We start from the raw sequence: 19,764 nt of genomic DNA, 5'->3' as shown, positions 1-19,764 counted from the left end.
ATGTGCTACAGAGCACGATCAAAAAAGAGCTTCCGTTAGACTCATATGGAATAAGGTTCTTGCAACAGAAAATGAGAATGATTTCCCGTTTGACTTAGTCATGCTGGTGGGCCTCCACAGTATTTCGCGCTCTCGTATGGCTGGGTATTATGGTGATCCGGACGCACGCCCAGTGCGAATGTATTTTCGGGAAAATACGCATAATTATGTAGAAATACAAAAGTTGCAGGACTGTGTTCCTGAGTGGCTACCAAGGCTAGAAGCCTTGGTGACACTTAGAGAATTTTAACGTGACAAAGCCAGACCAGCTAGCCTGGGTTCGGCTACATTTGTAAAAGTGGCGTACATAGCCTTCATGTTTTATTTTACTGTGTCGAAGACCGGCAATAAAGAAAAAAAAAAGGTAGCGTGGCCGAGTGGTCTAAGGCGCTGGTTTTAGGCACCAGTCTCTTCGGAGGCGTGGGTTCGACCCCACCGCTACCAATACCTTTTTATTTTCTCACCCAATGCCTCTTACACGACAGCGTACGTATGCAGCTCGTTCGGTCAAACAGCTGCAGCCATACCCTAGGGTTCAGCACTCGACACGCATTGCCGCCGTTCGGAGCCACAGTACTTCTCTTATTGTTTTATCGTGTATTGTTGTCACGTAACTTCGATCCACCTGCTGTAGTAGCTGTAATCAAAGGTAGCGTGGCCGAGTGGTCTAAGGCGCTGGTTTTAGGCACCAGTCTCTTCGGAGGCGTGGGTTCGACCCCACCGCTACCAATACCTTTTTATTTTCTCACCCAATGTCTCTTACACGACAGCGTACGTATGCTGCTCGTTCGGTCAAACAGCTGCAGCCATACCCTAGGGTTCAGCACTCGACACGCATTGCCGCCGTTCGGAGCCACAGTACTTCTCTTATTGTTTTATCGTGTATTGTTGTCACGTAACTTCGATCCACCTGCTGTAGTAGCTGTAATCAAAGGTAGCGTGGCCGAGTGGTCTAAGGCGCTGGTTTTAGGCACCAGTCTCTTCGGAGGCGTGGGTTCGACCCCACCGCTACCAATACCTTTTTATTTTCTCACCCAATGTCTCTTACACGACAGCGTACGTATGCTGCTCGTTCGGTCAAACAGCTGCAGCCATACCCTAGGGTTCAGCACTCGACACGCATTGCCGCCGTTCGGAGCCACAGTACTTCTCTTATTGTTTTATCGTGTATTGTTGTCACGTAACTTCGATCCACCTGCTGTAGTAGCTGTAATCAAAGGTAGCGTGGCCGAGTGGTCTAAGGCGCTGGTTTTAGGCACCAGTCTCTTCGGAGGCGTGGGTTCGACCCCACCGCTACCAATACCTTTTTATTTTCTCGCCCAATGTCTCTTACACGACAGCGTACGTATGCAGGTCGTTCGGTCAAACAGCTGCAGCCATACCCTAGGGTTCAGCACTCGACACGCATTGCCGCCGTTCGGAGCCACAGTACTTCTCTTATTGTTTTATCGTGTATTGTTGTCACGTAACTTCGATCCACCTGCTGTAGTAGCTGTAATCAAAGGTAGCGTGGCCGAGTGGTCTAAGGCGCTGGTTTTAGGCACCAGTCTCTTCGGAGGCGTGGGTTCGACCCCACCGCTACCAATACCTTTTTATTTTCTCGCCCAATGTCTCTTACACGACAGCGTACGTATGCTGCTCGTTCGGTAAAACAGCTGCAGCCATACCCTAGGGTTCAGCACTCGACACGCATTGCCGCCGTTCGGAGCCACAGTACTTCTCTTATTGTTTTATCGTGTATTGTTGTCACGTAACTTCGATCCACCTGCTGTAGTAGCTGTAATCAAAGGTAGCGTGGCCGAGTGGTCTAAGGCGCTGGTTTTAGGCACCAGTCTCTTCGGAGGCGTGGGTTCGACCCCACCGCTACCAATACCTTTTTATTTTCTCGCCCAATGTCTCTTACACGACAGCGTACGTATGCTGCTCGTTCGGTAAAACAGCTGCAGCCATACCCTAGGGTTCAGCACTCGACACGCATTGCCGCCGTTCGGAGCCACAGTACTTCTCTTATTGTTTTATCGTGTATTGTTGTCACGTAACTTCGATCCACCTGCTGTAGTAGCTGTAATCAAAGGTAGCGTGGCCGAGTGGTCTAAGGCGCTGGTTTTAGGCACCAGTCTCTTCGGAGGCGTGGGTTCGACCCCACCGCTACCAATACCTTTTTATTTTCTCACCCAATGTCTCTTACACGACAGCGTACGTATGCTGCTCGTTCGGTCAAACAGCTGCAGCCATACCCTAGGGTTCAGCACTCGACACGCATTGCCGCCGTTCGGAGCCACAGTACTTCTCTTATTGTTTTATCGTGTATTGTTGTCACGTAACTTCGATCCACCTGCTGTAGTAGCTGTAATCAAAGGTAGCGTGGCCGAGTGGTCTAAGGCGCTGGTTTTAGGCACCAGTCTCTTCGGAGGCGTGGGTTCGACCCCACCGCTACCAATACCTTTTTATTTTCTCACCCAATGTCTCTTACACGACAGCGTACGTATGCTGCTCGTTCGGTCAAACAGCTGCAGCCATACCCTAGGGTTCAGCACTCGACACGCTTTGCAGCCGTTCGGCGCCACAATACTTCTCTTACTGTTTTATCGTGTATTGTCGTCACATAACTTGGATCCACCTGTAGTAGTTGCTGTAATCAAAGGTAGCGTGGCCGAGTCATTCTACTTCCGGCCACCTGCGTGTACGGACGGTGAATCATGAGCTCCGGCGGAGCGGCGATTGCGGCCCAGGCTGGCCGCGGTAACAGGCTTAACGCAAACGATGATAAGGAATATCAGCTCATTTTGCCGCATCTGCCCACCGGACGTGTTGTTTTCAACACAGTTTTTTTGCACGGCGACGTCCGAGTGCGACCCTTCAGGGTTGAAGATTTCCGGGACGCCCTGGCCAAGACTGGTACGCTCCCAGACGTGGTGGCCTTGGGGGCCTACCAAATAAACCATGTCTGGGCGGTGACCTTGAGCAGCTCTGAAGCAACCAAGCGGCTGCTAGCCTTCAAGGAGCTTCTAGTGAAAGGCCGACGGTGTATCATCATTGACCCGGAGGATCAACAGGTGAAGCTACGGCTCCACTGGATGTTGCATGGCGTGGCGGATGAGGATATCAGAACTGCTTTTGGGGCTTTCGGTGAGGTGACCGAAGTTACCCGTGAGCGGTGGCGCGTCCAGGGCGTTCACGAAAAGGGCTCAACAACGAGAGCCGTACTCATGAAGTTGAAGCCAGGGATGAAGATAGACGACCTACCTCATCAGATAAGAGTTGCAGGGGAGTTGGCCCTTGTTGTGGTGCCTGGGCGGCCAATGCAGTGCCTGCGCTGCCGCGGGACCGGTCATGTGCGCCGGGAATGTAAAATTCCGCGGTGTTCGACATGTAAGCGTTTTGGCCACTCCGAGGAAGATTGCGTACGGACGTATGCAGTGGCCACTGCACCGACAGCGAGGGCGGACATGACGGAGCACCAAATGGATGTTGCAGAGACAGAAGAGGCCGCAAAGGGGGTCGGTGAAGCTGAAGAGCTAACAGCAACTACAGGCATGTTAGTGCCCCCGGGGGGCGGTGACGAGATAATCAGTAGGCCAGACAAGGAAGTCACGCTACCGAACAACGGACCGTCAGAGGAAGAAAGGGTGAGCGATGCCGAGAGCTCAAAAACTGAAATTCCGGAGTCTGCGGGCCGACAGGAAACCCTTGAAAAGAGCAGCGGCCGAGCGACCAACGTCCAAGGCCCTGCGAAGCGTGCCCACGACGAGAGCACAAGTGAGACAAGCAAGGCAGAAGCAGCTAGCAACGACGAGCCGCCGATAAAAACGCCAATAGGGAGGAGGGCGACCTTCAAACCAAGACCGAATGTCTCGACGGACAGGAGAGCTGCCGAAAAGCCGCCCCCGTCACAAGGTCTGCCAGTCCAACCTCATGGCTCTGGCGTCAACGAAAGCGTCTAGCGCCATGCTAGACGTGAAGGGTAAGCACCAAGCTCTTGGCCTCTTTTCACTCTAAGAAAATGGCTTATGTACTGTCACTAAAGGTTGCGACCCTTAACGTGAGAGGTCTAGCAGCAAAAAGGAAGCAGAGCCAGGTCCTGCGCCTTTTAAATGAAAATGACATCGATATACTTGGAGTTCAAGAGACAAAAGTCGAGGGTGAACAAGAGACCGAGAGCATGGTGCAACGTTTCACGTCGCGGTTTTACGCAGTTGTCAGCCATGCAGTCGGTACTTCTGCTGGATGCGTCCTGTTTGTGAAGAAGTTGCCGGGTCTTGTAGTGCAGTCGCATGCTTCTTTTCCGTCGGGTCGGGGTGTGGTCCTCGATTTTAGTTTTTGCTCGGCTGAGTGGCGTGCTGTTTGTATATATGCACCTACGGTAGTTGATGAGAGGGCTGCTTTGTTTGATTTTGTTGAAGGGTATTTAAACACGGATAAGCAACTTGTCTTTCTGGGGGATTTCAATTGTGTACTGAGCTCCGGTGACAAAACTAGCCTTCGTACATTTAGGGATCGTAGCACAGAGGTGCTTTCGCGCTTGATTGACGAGTTTGCACTGGAAGACGTTGCAGAGTGTCTCACGAGCGAGCGACGGGTTCAGTATACGCATTTTCAGGGTGCTAGCCACGCCCGCCTTGACAGAATTTATGTGGCCGCAGAACTGGCTCCAAAATGCCAGGATTATTATGTTTTGGCGGTAACGTACTCAGATCACTGCATGGTTCAGTGTACAATTGGACCAAGAAAGGGAGGTAGCGGTTTTAATTGGGAATTGTGGAAGTTAAATAATAAACTGCTGAATGACGAGCAATTCACCAGACTAGTAGAAGAAGAAATTGGTAATATTTGTCAGGAGGACACCCACGAACTGGGTCAAGAATGGGAACTGTGTAAGCAACAAATTAAAATCAAAGCTATAGAAAAGGCCAGCTGCATACGGTTTCAAGAAAAACAAAATGAAATGCATTTAAGATCTTTGCTAGATAAATTGTTAGCCCTGGAGTGTAACACGCCAGGGTTATACATGGACGACGTTAGAAAAATAAAACAAAGACTTCAACTGAATGACGAAGATCGTTATCGCGGAGCACTGGTGCGTGCGAGAGCGGAAAAATTGGCCATGGATGAGACGCCGACAAAAAGATCGTTGGGAATAGAAAAAGCAAATGCAAGGCGAAATCACGTGGCAGAGGTAGATTGGGCAGGACGCACAGAAACCGATAACGAAGGAATCGCGGAAGCTTTCCGGGAGTATTATGAAGAGCTATTTTCGTCCCGAGAGGTTAATTTGGACCGTTTTAAAGAATCCTTTCTTGACGCGATGCCAAAAATTGATGACGAACAAAAAGAAAGACTGGAGCGGCCAATAAGCGAAAAAGAAGTACAGCAGGCAATAGAAAATTTAAACCCTGGGAAATCACCCGGGCCTGATGGCCTGAGTGCGGCTTTTTATAAAGCGTTCAAGCAACAGCTATCTCCTTTGTTGTGTGCCTTATTTAATGAAGCGTATGAGCTGAAGGCACTGCCTGCGTCTTTCGGATCGTCGCACACAGTACTTATTCCGAAAACTGACCAACCAGATAAGCTTAGGCAGTTGTCGTCTTACAGGCCCATTGCTCTGACAAACGTTGATTACAAGATTTATATGAAGGTGCTTGCTGGCAGACTACAAACGGTTATATGCGAACTAGTGGGCCCTCACCAAACGTGCGGTATCAAAGGGCGATCCATCTTTCAGAACATTCACAAAGCGAGAAGTGTGCTCGAATGCTGCGATGCAACTCATGCGTGTGTTGCTTTACTGCAGTTGGACTTGGAGAAAGCTTTTGATTGTGTGGCGCATGCTATTCTGTTCAGTATATTAGACCATGTTAATGTCGGCTCTGTTATTCGAGAGGGAGTGGCCTTGGCGTACCGTAACTGCACTACGAGATTAATTGTCAATAAGTCACTGGGGGCCCCCATCAACGTACGACGTTCGGTGCGCCAAGGTTGCCCCCTCAGCCCTCTTTTGTTCGGCATTTATATTGAAACATTGTGTTTAAGCATCCTACAAAACAATGACATTGATGGTTTTCGACTGCAGGAGTCAGAAGTCAAATTGCTGGCTTACGCAGACGACGTTGCGGTTTTTTGTGTGAATAAGGAGAGTATAAAGAGGACAGTGGAGGTGGTAAAACATTTTAGCAAAGTCACAGGGAGTAAAGTTAACTGGGGTAAGTGCCTGGGATTTTGGCACGGAGACTGGCAGCTGACCCCCGACACTTTCGCTAATGTGTCGTGGGTTACAACGCCTGCAAAGTACTTGGGTGTGCCCTTGGAATTTTACAAGGAAAGCGAGCCTTACTGGCTAGAGCAGGTCAGAGAAACCCGTGAAAAAGCGGAGAAATGGAAAAGCGCTCAATTATCAATATTTGCAAGAGCCGCAGTTTGCAACCTGTTTTTAATTAGTAAGTTATGGTATGTAATGCAAGTGTTGCATTGCTCCCGTGTAAATGTGCAAAAATTGCATCGAGTTTTTGCGGTGTTTGTTTGGGCCTCGAGTTGGGAGAGGTGCAGTCGGACAAATTTGTTCCGGCAGGTGAAGCATGGAGGGCTTGGTCCGGGTCATTTGTTTGTGCGACAGATTGTCAACCGGTTTATGTTTTTTAGGGATGCCAGTGATCCATTCCTGCGCACAGTGTGTCAACAAAGACTTGGTCGAGCGTTGCCTGATTTCGTAGTTTATACGCAATGTATGCCGGGATCTCTTTTTGGATTCTTTAGGGAAATTGTTTTGAGCGTGAAATTCTTAAGCGCACGTTTTTCGAAAGAGTATTTAAGTAATGTTAACAGGAGAACATTATACAAGGATGTTTGTGAAGTGGTGTTCCCGGTGCCCTTGTACCGAGCTTTATACTATGGAGGCACAGGAAGTAATGTATTAAAACGCGTAAAGAAAATGCAAGTTGCTACGGGAGCTAAAACTTTTTTCTTTATGCTACATACCGGTACTTTGAGTGTAAAATCATTTATGGAGGAAAAGGGTATTTTCCTGCCGTGGGGGGCCCAATGTCTCATCTGCAAACAGCCAGAGACAATAGATCACGTGTTTTTGCATTGCTGGGAGGGGGTATATTTGTGGGATGTTCTGCAAAGGACAATTAAAAAACAGTTGCCACTTGATTCCCATGGCATTAGGTATTTGCCATTGGATAACCACGATGATATGCCGTTAGACCAGGTTATGTTAATGTGCCTCCACAGTATATGGCGCGCACGAATGGCTGGTTATCACTGCGATCCAGATGCACGGCCAGCCCGCATGTATTTCCGTGAAAGTGTGCAGCGATGGCTCGACGTGCTTAAATTGCAACCATGTGCTCCTGAGTGGCTGTTAAAGCTGGAACCTTTGACGGTGCTCAAGGAATTTTAACATGACAATGCCTGCCCCTCAGTGGGTGTTAGGCAACGCTAACTACCTTAGTGTACATATATTATTCCTTTGTTCATGATGTTTTGAGTTCCAATGCGGTGTATTTGTGTCAAAGCCAGGCAATAAAGAAAAAAAAAAAAAAAAGTATGCTGCTCGTTCGGTCAAACAGCTGCAGCCATACCCTAGGGTTCAGCACTCGACACGCATTGCCGCCGTTCGGAGCCACAGTACTTCTCTTATTGTTTTATCGTGTATTGTTGTCACGTAACTTCGATCCACCTGCTGTAGTAGCTGTAATCAAAGGTAGCGTGGCCGAGTGGTCTAAGGCGCTGGTTTTAGGCACCAGTCTCTTCGGAGGCGTGGGTTCGACCCCACCGCTACCAATACCTTTTTATTTTCTCGCCCAATGTCTCTTACACGACAGCGTACGTATGCTGCTCGTTCGGTAAAACAGCTGCAGCCATACCCTAGGGTTCAGCACTCGACACGCATTGCCGCCGTTCGGAGCCACAGTACTTCTCTTATTGTTTTATCGTGTATTGTTGTCACGTAACTTCGATCCACCTGCTGTAGTAGCTGTAATCAAAGGTAGCGTGGCCGAGTGGTCTAAGGCGCTGGTTTTAGGCACCAGTCTCTTCGGAGGCGTGGGTTCGACCCCACCGCTACCAATACCTTTTTATTTTCTCACCCAATGTCTCTTACACGACAGCGTACGTATGCTGCTCGTTCGGTCAAACAGCTGCAGCCATACCCTAGGGTTCAGCACTCGACACGCATTGCCGCCGTTCGGAGCCACAGTACTTCTCTTATTGTTTTATCGTGTATTGTTGTCACGTAACTTCGATCCACCTGCTGTAGTAGCTGTAATCAAAGGTAGCGTGGCCGAGTGGGATTCTACTTCCGGCCACCGAGCGTGACGGACGTGTTCATCATGGGCTCCCAAGGAGCGGATTCAGCGGCCCAGCTGGGCCGTGGTATCAGGAGTACGGAAAGGCCTACCAAGGATTATGAACTGGTTCTGCCGCATCTGCCTACAGGTTCGAGTGTTTTACATACTGTTTTTTTGCATGGAGACATAAAAGCCAGGCCGTACCGGGTGGAGCACTTTCGAGACTCCCTCGCTCGTCTTTCACTGCTGCCGGAAGTGGTTGCCCTCGGGGCATATCAGATGAATCATGTGTGGGCTGTAACGTTTAAAGGGGAAGAGGCGAAAGCGAAGATTTTGCAAGCCGAAGCTTTTGAAGTGAAGGAGCACCGATGCGTGGTCATTGACCCCTGCAACCAAGGCATCAGGCTAAAACTTTTCTGGCTGCTTCACGGCGTGCACGACGATGATGTGCGAGCGGCGTTGGCGGCTTTTGGAAAAGTCACCGAAATATCAAGAGAAAAGTGGAAGGTGCAAGGGTGTGTCGACAAGGCTTCAACGACACGAACGGTCACGCTGAAGCTAAAAGTGGGCGTGACCATTGAGGACCTGCCGCATCAGCTTCGGGTCGCCGAGGACGTCGCACTCGTCCACGTGCCAGGCAGAGCCCCGCTTTGCCTCCGGTGCCGGGGGAAAGGACATATACGGCGTGATTGTCGTGTGCCGCGCTGCGGGCTGTGTCGTCGCTACGGCCATGACGAGTCGCAGTGTGTGCGCACGTATGCCAACGTTGCAGGCCCCGTGCCGTGTGAAGTGGCTGGCGAGCACTTGATGGACGCAGTGGACGCCGAGGAAGCTAGCAGTGGAATCACTGAGGATGCAGAGCAGAAAGAACAATCCTCTGAGAAGACCCCTGCTCTGAAAGAACACCGTGAATCAGATTTGATAGTTCCGTTGTCAAATGTTACTGAGACCGAGACACCCACGAAAGAAGACGGCAATGCCAGTGCTGCAAGCCCAGCTTTGGATACGCAACACAGTGAGGAACAGGGGAACACTGAAGCTGAGATGCCAGCTGCTTCTACCTTGCCTGTGAAGCGGGTGCATGAAGACAGTGTCAACGAGGAATCAACCCAAGGAGGAGCGGAAAGCGGACAGCCTCCACTGAAGGCGGCCCCCCTTCGCCGGGCGTCCTTCAAGCCAAGGCCAAACGTTCCCCCAGACCGGAGAACTGTGTCACCTGTGCCTCCGCCATAGCGGGGGTACCCTTTCCGGTCGAGACGTTGCAAGCCCGGTCCATGATCGGGGGCAGCGCTTGGAACGACGGACGGACTCGCCAAAAAGGAAGAATGGTCATCCCGTGCAACAGATCAACCGCAATGCTGTCTTTCTGCAAAAGCGATGTGAGTGATATATGTTTCGCGATTTATAATTTCTTGAGATGGCGACCAATTTAACCACTAGCTTACGCGTAGCCACGCTAAATGTGAGGGGGCTGTCAACGCGTCGGAGACAACTGCAGCTGAACCGCATTCTGCTGGAAAATGAAATTGATGTGCTAGCAGTTCAAGAGAGCAAAATGGAAAGCGAACAACAAACAGATAAAATGGCTGAAATATATCGTTCTAGATATAGTGTTTGCGTTTGTCATGCGGTTGGAAGATCGGGGGGATGTGTCATTTTCATTCGAAATTGTATACAGTGCGTACAGTCTGTGTTCTCGTGTGAGAGTGGTCGGCTTTTGATATGTGATTTCAGTTTTTCTGGATTGGACTGGAGAGTGATCTGTGTTTATGCGCCTACTAGAACGTCTGAGCGCGAAGAGTTTTTTCACTATATGAAATCCTTCCTAATGCATGAGAGGCGTGTTCTCCTGCTTGGAGACTTCAACTGTGTCTGTAGACCGGAAGATAGAACAACAGACCGTGTCCTTCGTGACAAAAGTGCAGAGTTACTTATTGACATTGTTAATGAGGCAGAGCTTGAAGATGCTGGCTGTATACTGACGCATGAAGGTCAAGCATTGTTGACGCACTTTCAAGGTAGCTGTCATGCAAGGTTGGACCGAATATATGTTCCTATTGATTGTGTGCCCTTGTGCTCGGAATATCAAACACTTCCCATGAGCTTTAGTGACCATTCCCTCGTAATGATTACTCTAGGCATGAAAAGTAAGGCAACAAAGTTCAATTGGGAGCTATGGAAATTTAATGAAAAGCTGCTGCTGGATGAAGAGTTTACCACTAAAGTGAAAGAATATGTTACGCATCTGTTGCAAAATGACTCTAATTTTATACAAGCATGGGAGCAGTTTAAGTGCGATATAAAGATAGCTGCTATTGACCGAGCATGCACTCTCCGACGTAAAGAAAGAGAACAAGAAAAAGAACTTCGTAGCACACTTGAATACATGCTTACCATGGAGAGCGTTAAGCCTGGCTTGTTCGCCCAAGATATAAAAAAGATAAAAACCAAACTTGAGGTGATAGACGAAGAGAAGTATCGCGGTGCGGTGATAAGGGCACGCAGCGAAAAATTGTGGCTCGGAGAGACGCCCACGAAAAGGGCACTTAGTGATGAAAAACGGTACGCAGTGTCAAAAGAGATAAAAGAAATCTGCTATCAGAACGTAGTTACCTCGGAAAAGAAAACGATTGAACGGGCGTTTGTAGAATTTTACAGGGAATTGTTTAGCCTGAAAACACCGGACATCGAACGCTTCAGAAAAGACTTTCTGTCGCTGATGCCAAGAGTGGAAGACGAAGTTGCGCAGACACTTGAAGCAAGTATTACTTCCGAGGAAATTGAGGCCGTTATCGGGGAATTAAATTCCAATAAGTCACCCGGACCAGATGGTCTTGGTGCTGCCATATACAAGGCCTTTCCTAAGGAAATGGCTGTTTTACTGGAAAGAGTAATTAGTGAATGCTACGAAAAGAACGTACCTCCTCCGTCTTTTCGAATGTCACACGTTGTACTAATCCCGAAAACAGATGACCCAGTTAAGCTTCAGTCTGTAGCGTCTTACCGTCCTATAAGTCTAACGAATGTTGACTATAAAATTTACATGAAAGTATTAGGGCGAAGACTCCAAAGTGTAATTACTTCTCTTGTAGGCCCACATCAGACATGCGGTATAAAAGGAAGGACCATTTTTACTAACATACACGCAGCAAGGAGTGTACTCGAATGTTGTGACGCGATGCATGACCACGTAGCCATGATGCAATTAGACCTCCACAAAGCATTTGATAAAGTGGTACATGAAATTTTGTTCTCTGTTTTAGAGTATGTCAATGCTGGTTCCATGATTACAAATGGCGTGAAAATGGTTTACGAGTGCTGTTCAGCGAGACTGGTCGTGAATAAGCATTTAACCGATCGTATACCTGTCCAGTCGTCAGTAAGGCAGGGCTGTCCTCTGTCTCCCCTTTTGTTTGCGCTTTATCTGGAGCCTTTCTGTTTAAGATTACTTGCAAGGCCAAACATACGCGGTTATAGATTTTTTCAAAGTGAAGTTCGGGTTTTGGCATACGCGGACGATATTGCGGTTTTTTGTACTGACCATGAGAGCGTGCAAGAAGTTGTAAAAGAAGCCACTGCTTTTTGCACTGCAAGTGGAAGTGAAATTAGTTGGGCAAAGTGTTTAGGATTTTGGCACGGAAACTGGCAATACGCGCCTGAACTGTTCTCCAGTATGCAATGGACAACAACGCCAGGCAATTACCTTGGTGTGCCACTAAAGCATTACCGTGAAAGCAAGGAATGTTGGGCCGGGGAAGTTGAGCAAGTGAAAACCCAAACAAACAAATGGGGAGGACATAACTTTTCTATGTTCGCAAGAGCTACCGTTTGCAATATGTTCCTAGTTGCAAAAATTTTTTACATGCTGCAAGTGTTATCTATGTCAAGAATCTCTGTTCAAAAACTGCATAGGGTATTTGCCACGTTTGTGTGGGCTTCAACATGGGAGCGTACCAGTCGATGCAATCTTTTTCATACGGTGCATAACGGTGGACTGGGATTGTCCCATTTATACTTAAAGCAGATTGTAACCAGGTTCTTTTTTTTGCGCGAACAAAGCGATGTTTTTCTTAGAACGGTAATCCAAGTGCGATTGCGTGATTCACTGCCGGAATATGTAGTTTCGACTATGTCTACAGGGACAGTGGCTCTAAGTGCTTTTCTTCGCGAAGTTGTCGCGTCCTTCCAAATAGTGAAGGCGAGATTTTCAAATGAGTATATGTGTACTGTTACGCGAAAGAGGCTGTACAAAGATTTATTGGAAACCTTTTTACCTGTGCCTCTTTATCGCGCTGTATATGCTTTGGGTCCGGAGCGGGACGTGTTGAAGAGAGTGAAAAGAATGCCCATCAGATCGTCCGCTAAATCTTTCTTTTTTCAATTGCATACCGGCACTCTTCCGGTGAAGCCATGGCTGGAAAGCAAAGGCCTTTTCGTGCCTTGGTCTGCTGACTGTTTAATTTGCAAAAAGCTGGAAACCATAGAGCATATTTTCCTTGATTGTCACGATGCGGTTTTTTTGTGGGACGTGCTGCAGCGCACTATTAAAAAGGACTTACCAATAACGCCGTTTGGCATACGCTACCTTCCATGCGCCCAGCCAGGAGAAGTGCCCAGTGATTTATTGATGGTCTTGTGTATGCACAGCATATGGAGAACGCGGATGGATGTTCGCCATGAGCATGTTGTCGTACACCCAGCCCATCAATACTTTGTTGAAAGTGTAATGTACACGCGTGATGTTTTCGGAGGGCAATCTGAACCCCCGGATTGGCTGCCAGTCTTGGACAAGCTCATGTCACCTAATCCATTTTATCACAAGAAACCTGTAAGAAAGTGACTTGTGTTTTTAATTCCATGCGACTTTTCATCGTTCTTTGTAGTTGCCAAGTCGGTAATAAAGAAAAAAAAAAAAAAAAAAAAAAAAAAGGTAGCGTGGCCGAGTGGTCTAAGGCGCTGGTTTTAGGCACCAGTCTCTTCGGAGGCGTGGGTTCGACCCCACCGCTACCAATACCTTTTTATTTTCTCGCCCAATGTCTCTTACACGACAGCGTACGTATGCAGGTCGTTCGGTCAAACAGCTGCAGCCATACCCTAGGGTTCAGCACTCGACACGCATTGCCGCCGTTCGGAGCCACAGTACTTCTCTTATTGTTTTATCGTGTATTGTTGTCACGTAACTTCGATCCACCTGCTGTAGTAGCTGTAATCAAAGGTAGCGTGGCCGAGTGGTCTAAGGCGCTGGTTTTAGGCACCAGTCTCTTCGGAGGCGTGGGTTCGACCCCACCGCTACCAATACCCTTTTATTTTCTCACCCAATGTCTCTTACACGACAGCGTACGTATGCAGCTCGTTCGGTCAAACAGCTGCAGCCATACCCTAGGGTTCAGCACTCGACACGCATTGCCGCCGTTCGGAGCCACAGTACTTCTCTTATTGTTTTATCGTGTATTGTTGTCACGTAACTTCGATCCACCTGCTGTAGTAGCTGTAATCAAAGGTAGCGTGGCCGAGTGGTCTAAGGCGCTGGTTTTAGGCACCAGTCTCTTCGGAGGCGTGGGTTCGACCCCACCGCTACCAATACCCTTTTATTTTCTCACCCAATGTCTCTTACACGACAGCGTACGTATGCAGCTCGTTCGGTCAAACAGCTGCAGCCATACCCTAGGGTTCAGCACTCGACACGCATTGCCGCCGTTCGGAGCCACAGTACTTCTCTTATTGTTTTATCGTGTATTGTTGTCACGTAACTTCGATCCACCTGCTGTAGTAGCTGTAATCAAAGGTAGCGTGGCCGAGTGGTCTAAGGCGCTGGTTTTAGGCACCAGTCTCTTCGGAGGCGTGGGTTCGACCCCACCGCTACCAATACCCTTTTATTTTCTCACCCAATGTCTCTTACACGACAGCGTACGTATGCAGGTCGTTCGGTCAAACAGCTGCAGCCATACCCTAGGGTTCAGCACTCGACACGCATTGCCGCCGTTCGGAGCCACAGTACTTCTCTTATTGTTTTATCGTGTATTGTTGTCACGTAACTTCGATCCACCTGCTGTAGTAGCTGTAATCAAAGGCACGTCGGCTGGGTGCCTTTTTCGTGTCAAACGGTTGCCGTGCATGCCGTGATTTCGTCTACGTGCGGAAGGTTGATTGTTTGTGACCTGGTTTTGCACAACAGTGAATGGCGCATTCTCTGCGTTTATGCACCAAATGCAGCTGAAGACAGGCTCATTTTCTTTAAAAATATCGAATGATACTTAGATTCAACAAGGCAGCTGATAATTATGGGTGACTTCAACTGTGTTTTAAGCGCCCGAGACAAAACCTCTAACCGCCCCTTTAAAGATGTAAGCACCGATTGTTTGTTGCAGATGATTGCACAGTTTTCATTAGAGGATGTTGCTGAGTGCTTGGAGGGAGCACGCAGCGTGCAATACACCCATTTTCAGAGTTCAAGTCATGCTCGACTTGGCCGAATTTATTTATCGTTGGATGTGATACCGAAGTGTAAAATTTATTCTGTTATCCCAATGTCCTTCTCCGATCATTGTCTGGTAAAATGCACTATAGGAGCTGGAAGCCCAAGCAAAAGTTTTGTGTGGGACCTTTGGAAGCTGAATTCCAAACTTTTAGAAGACGATAACTTAATCGAAATTATTTGTACAGAAGCTAAATGAAATAAATAAACGACCTAACAGCACCATTGGGGAGCAATGGGAACTGTGCGAGCAAGAAATTAAAATGAAAGCGATAGAAAGAGCCAGCTGTATTCGCCATAACGAAAAACGAGAAGCAGGCCTAAGATCAACATTAAAGAAGTTAATAGCGCAGGAGTGTAAGGAGCCGGGGGTTTACAAAGAGGACATCAGAAAGATAAAAAAGAAAATAGAATTATTAGACGAGGACCGATATCGAGGAGCGCTCGTTTGCGCCAGGGCCGAAAGATGGGTCGCCGGCGAGACGCCCACTAAGCGGGCTCTGGGTCTTGAAAAAGCACAGGCTCATCGAAATTACATAACCGAAGTAGAATGGAACGGAAGCCTCGTGACAGATAAGAACGACATTGCACGTGCGTTCTTCGACTATTATCAGGAGCTGTTTGCTTTTCGGGACATGAAGTTGGAGACGTTTAAGCAGGTGTTCCTTTCCTCCTTGCCACGAATGGATGCCACCACAAAAGAAAAGTTAGAGCAGCCGATTTCCGAGGACGAGGTTGAACGCGCCATTGATAATCTGAACCCAGGAAAGTCGCCTGGGCCGGATGGTTTGAGCGCAGCCTTTTATAAAGCATTCAAGCTAGATCTGTCCCCATTGTTAGCTGCAGTATTTAACGAAGGCTATGAACTTGGTGCACTCCCTCCTTCGTTCGCATCCTCACACACAGTGTTAATTCCTAAGTCAAACCAAACAGAAACTAAAATTTGTGACTTCATACAGGCCTATTTCTTTAACAAATGTGGATTACAAAATACTGATGAAAATTCTGGCAGTCAGGCTACAGGTAGTGATAAAACATATCGTTGGCTCCTACCAGACGTGTGGTATAAAGGGCCGGTTCATTACAACAAATATTCATATGGCGAGGTGCGTGCTGGAATGTAGTGACGTTGCTTGCGCGAGGGTCGCGCTTCTTCATCTCGACCTAGAAAAGGCGTTTGTCTGTGTTCCACATGATGCATTGTTTGCAATATTGGATTATATCAATGTTTGTTCTATTATCAGAGAGGGCGTAGCCCTGGCGTACCGAAACTGCACTACGCGATTGATTGTTAATAAAGTACTAGGGGAACCAGTAAATGTGCGGCATTCGGTACGTCAGGGTTGTCCCCTCAGCCCTCTTCTATTCTGCATTTATATCGAAACTTTATGCCTGTCTATTATGCAAAATCCATCTGTTCAGGGCTTTCAACTGTACATGTCTGAGGTCAACTTTTGGCGTACGCTGATGATGTGGCAGTGTTTTGTGCGAACAAAGAAAGTATTCGCACCGCAGTTGAAGTTGTGAAAGATTTTAGTGCGATCACAGGAAGTCCAGTAAACTGGGGAAAGTGCCTTGGCTTCTGGTACGGAGCGTGGACATCAACGCCTGACTTTTTAGCCAACGTTACATGGGTTACAACACCCGTGAAGTATTTGGGCGTACCTCTAGAATTCTATGAAGACAGCAAGCCATTTTGGCGCGCCCATGTTCAGGAAATACGGGAGAAGGCTTACAAGTGGAAAGGAGTGCCGCTGTCTATCTTTGCACGAGCCACTGTGTGTAATCTATTTTTTGTTGCCAAGGTGTGGTACGTCATGCAAGCACTTCATTGTTCTAGGTTGAGTGTTCAAAAGCTACACCGAATCTTTACTGTGTTTGTATGGGCATCAAGCTGGGAAAGATGTAGTCGGGATAACCTGTTCCGGCCAATTAAAGACTGAGGTCTCGGGCTTGCTCACTTATTTGTGCGCCAGCTTGTAAACAGATTTACTTTCTTTCGCGAAGTTACCGACCCCTTTTTGCGCACTGTGTGCCAAGCGAGACTCGAGCGGGCGTTGCCCAATTTCGTTGTTGCCACGGAAAGCATGCCAGGGCGTCTTTCTAGTTTTTTCAAAGAGGTTGCCAGCAGTGTTCGAATTCTGTCAGCTCGCTTCTCGACAGAATACTTAAGTTCAGTGAAAAAGAAGAACCTGTATAAAGCTGTTTGTGACGACTTCTCTGTTCCTATCTACAGAGCCTTGTATAGCGGCCGTCTAGGTCAAGACGTACTGAAGCGTGTCAAAAGAATGCCCGTTTCTCCTGAGGTAAAGACGTTTTTCTTTAAGTTACATACAGGAACATTATCGGTACAAACGTTTTTTGAAAGCAAGGGCTTTGATCTGCCATGGGGTTCACTTTGCTTAATATGTAAACAGCCAGAGACAATAGACCATGTATTTCTGCACTGTTGGGAGGGCGTCTATTTTTGGGATGTGCTGCAACGAACTGTTAAAAAAGAATTACCATTAGACTCATACAGGATTAGATTCCTGCCAACTGAAAATAATGATGGGATTCCACTTGATACGGTTATGCTAATAGGCCTGCACAATCTATGGCGGTCCAGAATGGCGGGTTTTTACTGCGACACTGACGCCCGCCCTGCAAGGCTCTACTTTCGCGAGAGTATACACGCTTTGGTTGAAATGCACAAATTGAAGACCACTGTGCCAGACTGGATTTCAAGAGTCGAACCACTATGCGAGCTGAAGGAATTTTAACTTGACAAAGGCAACTCGTATGAGCCTGCCGGCGTTTGTATCAACAGTGTAATGCTTGTAGTAACCGCTCTGCTGTGAGCACTTTGTTGTAGCGAGTTTTTGTTGGTTTTGTTTTGTGTTGGTGATGACCGGCAACAAAGAAAATAAAAAAAGGTAGCGTGGCCGAGTGGTCTAAGGCGCTGGTTTTAGGCACCAGTCTCTTCGGAGGCGTGGGTTCGAACCCCACCGCAGCCAATAAATTTTTATTTTCTCACCCAGTGTCTTACACGACACCGTACGTATGCTGCTCGGTCAGTCAAAAAGCAGCAGTCGTACCCAACGGTCCTACACTCTACACACATTGCCGCCGTTCGGTGCCACAGTACTTACTGTTTTATCGTGTATTGTCGTCACGTAATTGGGATCCACCTGCTGTAGTAGCCATAAATGAAGGTAGCGTGGCCGAGTGGTCTAAGGCGCTGGTTTTAGGCACCAGTCTCTTCGGAGGCGTGGGTTCGAACCCCACCGCTGCCAATAACTTTTTATTGTCTCACCCAGTGTGTCTTACACGACACCGTACGTATGCAGCTCGGTCAGTCAAAAAGTCGCAGTCGTACCCAACGGTCCTACACTCGACACACCTTGCCGCCGTTCGGTGCCACAGTACTTGTTTTATCGTGTATTGTCGTCACGTAACTGGGATCCACCTGCTGTAGTAAACATAATCAAAGGTAGCGTGGCCGAGTGGTCTAAGGCGCTGGTTTTAGGCACCAGTCTCTTCGGAGGCGTGGGTTCGAACCCCACCGCTGCCAATAAATTTTTATTTTCTCACCCAGTCTGTCTTACACGACACCGTACGTATGCAGCTCGGTCAGTCAAAAAGCCGCAGTCGTACCCAACGGTCCTACACTCGACACACGTTGCCGCCGTTCGGTGCCACAGTACTTATTGTTTTATCGTGTATTGTCGTCACGTAACTGGGATCCACCTGCTGTAGTAGCCATAACCAGAGGTAGCGTGGCCGACATTCTACTTCCGGACACCGTAGTGAATGGTCGCAGAATCATGTGCTCCAGCGGAGCGGCGATAGCGGCCCTTTCCAGCCGCGGAAACAGGCTCGACGACATGGACGATACCGAGTATCAGATTATTCTGCCAACTTTGCCCACCGGACGCGTTGTTTTTAACACGCTTTTTTTGCATGGCGATGTGCGAGTCAGGCCATACAGGGTCGAGGATTTCCGCGACGCCCTGGTCAAGGCTGGTGCGCTCCCCGACGTTGTGGCGTTGGGGGCGTATCAGATCAACCATGTTTGGGCGGTCACGTTAAGCAGCACAGAAGCAACGAAGAAATTGGTGGCTTTCAAGGAACTCGAAGTTAAGGGACGCCGTTGCCTCATTATTGATCCCGAAGACCAACAGGTGAAGCTGCGACTTCACTGGATGTTGCACGGTGTGGCAGACGACGACATCCGGATCGCTTTTGCTGCGTTTGGGAATGTGACCGAGGTGACCCGGGAAAGGTGGAGAGTTCAAGGCGTCAAGGAGAAGGGGTCCACCACGAGGACTGTGCTCCTCAAATTGAAACCCGGCATTAAGGTCGACGACTTACCTCACCAGCTGCGAGTTGCCGGAGAGCTAGCCCTTGTCGTGGTGCCTGGGCGAGCGATGCAGTGCCTGCGCTGCCGCGGTACCGGTCACATTCGACGTGAATGTAAGGTACCGCGTTGTCCAAAGTGTAGACGCTACGGACATGACGAGGCTGCCTGTGTGCTTTCGTACGCTTCGGCCGCGGGACATGGAACTGCGGAACGGTCGGCGGAGCTCACAATGGACATGGTCGAGGCGGAGGAGGCGGCGAAGGGTGCCGGAGAGGTGCGAACGAAGACACGGGAGACGGATTCGTCGGTGGACTCGGCAGAAAGCGGCAATGCTGCGAGGGATGTGGGGAGAGCGGACTCTGCACCTGAGCTCCCTAGCAATGAGGAAGGCACGGCACTTGAGCCGGCAAACGGTATGGAACAGGATAATGGGGAGGAGCACTCGGACACCAGCGGTGTTCGTAAGCCAGGCGTCCCAGCCCCAGCCAAGCGATCCCACACACAGTCCGAACCCGAAGGTAACCAGGCGTCAGCCCCCAGCGTCGACGAGCCACCAGCAAAAACGGGGCAATCCCGGCGGTCCACGCTACGCCCGCGGTCAAACATATCATCAGAGAGAC

General features: G+C 48.8%; 1 protein-coding gene and 17 non-coding genes across 18 annotated transcripts; all 18 read left to right on the top strand.

The window, feature by feature from the left end:
- The first annotated feature begins 402 nt into the window (after positions 1-402).
- Positions 403-483, top strand: TRNAL-UAG (transfer RNA leucine (anticodon UAG)). The gene has a single exon. It is a non-coding gene; the product is annotated as a tRNA-Leu (tRNA).
- A 204-nt stretch (positions 484-687) lies between these two features.
- Positions 688-768, top strand: TRNAL-UAG (transfer RNA leucine (anticodon UAG)). The gene has a single exon. It is a non-coding gene; the product is annotated as a tRNA-Leu (tRNA).
- A 204-nt stretch (positions 769-972) lies between these two features.
- Positions 973-1,053, top strand: TRNAL-UAG (transfer RNA leucine (anticodon UAG)). The gene has a single exon. It is a non-coding gene; the product is annotated as a tRNA-Leu (tRNA).
- Positions 1,054-1,257: 204 nt separating this feature from the next.
- On the top strand, positions 1,258-1,338 carry TRNAL-UAG (transfer RNA leucine (anticodon UAG)). The gene has a single exon. It is a non-coding gene; the product is annotated as a tRNA-Leu (tRNA).
- A 204-nt stretch (positions 1,339-1,542) lies between these two features.
- Positions 1,543-1,623, top strand: TRNAL-UAG (transfer RNA leucine (anticodon UAG)). Its single transcript has one exon. It is a non-coding gene; the product is annotated as a tRNA-Leu (tRNA).
- A 204-nt stretch (positions 1,624-1,827) lies between these two features.
- TRNAL-UAG (transfer RNA leucine (anticodon UAG)) lies at positions 1,828-1,908 on the top strand. Its single transcript has one exon. It is a non-coding gene; the product is annotated as a tRNA-Leu (tRNA).
- Positions 1,909-2,112: 204 nt separating this feature from the next.
- TRNAL-UAG (transfer RNA leucine (anticodon UAG)) lies at positions 2,113-2,193 on the top strand. The gene has a single exon. It is a non-coding gene; the product is annotated as a tRNA-Leu (tRNA).
- Positions 2,194-2,397: 204 nt separating this feature from the next.
- TRNAL-UAG (transfer RNA leucine (anticodon UAG)) lies at positions 2,398-2,478 on the top strand. The gene has a single exon. It is a non-coding gene; the product is annotated as a tRNA-Leu (tRNA).
- A 223-nt stretch (positions 2,479-2,701) lies between these two features.
- On the top strand, positions 2,702-17,616 carry LOC146204068 (uncharacterized). Its single transcript, XM_084604054.1, has 2 exons — positions 2,702-3,936; positions 17,612-17,616. Exons 1-2 carry the CDS (start codon positions 2,739-2,741, stop codon positions 17,614-17,616), a joined length of 1,203 nt encoding a protein of 400 aa, XP_084460180.1. The 5' UTR covers positions 2,702-2,738.
- Positions 7,741-7,821, top strand: TRNAL-UAG (transfer RNA leucine (anticodon UAG)). Its single transcript has one exon. It is a non-coding gene; the product is annotated as a tRNA-Leu (tRNA).
- Positions 8,026-8,106, top strand: TRNAL-UAG (transfer RNA leucine (anticodon UAG)). Its single transcript has one exon. It is a non-coding gene; the product is annotated as a tRNA-Leu (tRNA).
- Positions 13,257-13,337, top strand: TRNAL-UAG (transfer RNA leucine (anticodon UAG)). Its single transcript has one exon. It is a non-coding gene; the product is annotated as a tRNA-Leu (tRNA).
- On the top strand, positions 13,542-13,622 carry TRNAL-UAG (transfer RNA leucine (anticodon UAG)). The gene has a single exon. It is a non-coding gene; the product is annotated as a tRNA-Leu (tRNA).
- Positions 13,827-13,907, top strand: TRNAL-UAG (transfer RNA leucine (anticodon UAG)). The gene has a single exon. It is a non-coding gene; the product is annotated as a tRNA-Leu (tRNA).
- Positions 14,112-14,192, top strand: TRNAL-UAG (transfer RNA leucine (anticodon UAG)). Its single transcript has one exon. It is a non-coding gene; the product is annotated as a tRNA-Leu (tRNA).
- Positions 17,617-17,716: 100 nt separating the features above from the next.
- Positions 17,717-17,798, top strand: TRNAL-UAG (transfer RNA leucine (anticodon UAG)). The gene has a single exon. It is a non-coding gene; the product is annotated as a tRNA-Leu (tRNA).
- A 197-nt stretch (positions 17,799-17,995) lies between these two features.
- On the top strand, positions 17,996-18,077 carry TRNAL-UAG (transfer RNA leucine (anticodon UAG)). Its single transcript has one exon. It is a non-coding gene; the product is annotated as a tRNA-Leu (tRNA).
- Positions 18,078-18,273: 196 nt separating this feature from the next.
- On the top strand, positions 18,274-18,355 carry TRNAL-UAG (transfer RNA leucine (anticodon UAG)). The gene has a single exon. It is a non-coding gene; the product is annotated as a tRNA-Leu (tRNA).
- The last annotated feature ends 1,409 nt before the right edge of the window (positions 18,356-19,764 follow it).

Source organism: Amblyomma maculatum, chromosome 1 (genome assembly GCF_055883805.1).
Source record: "Amblyomma maculatum isolate TAMU_Amacu chromosome 1, ASM5588380v1, whole genome shotgun sequence".
Taxonomy (NCBI): Eukaryota; Metazoa; Arthropoda; class Arachnida; order Ixodida; family Ixodidae; genus Amblyomma; species Amblyomma maculatum.
This window is presented reverse-complemented; position numbering and strand designations above follow the sequence as displayed.

Bases quoted from the DNA above. Each gene is read 5' to 3' on its own strand.
- LOC146204068 (XM_084604054.1), top strand. From the start codon at position 2,739: ATGAGCTCCGGCGGAGCGGCGATTGCGGCCCAGGCTGGCCGCGGTAAC.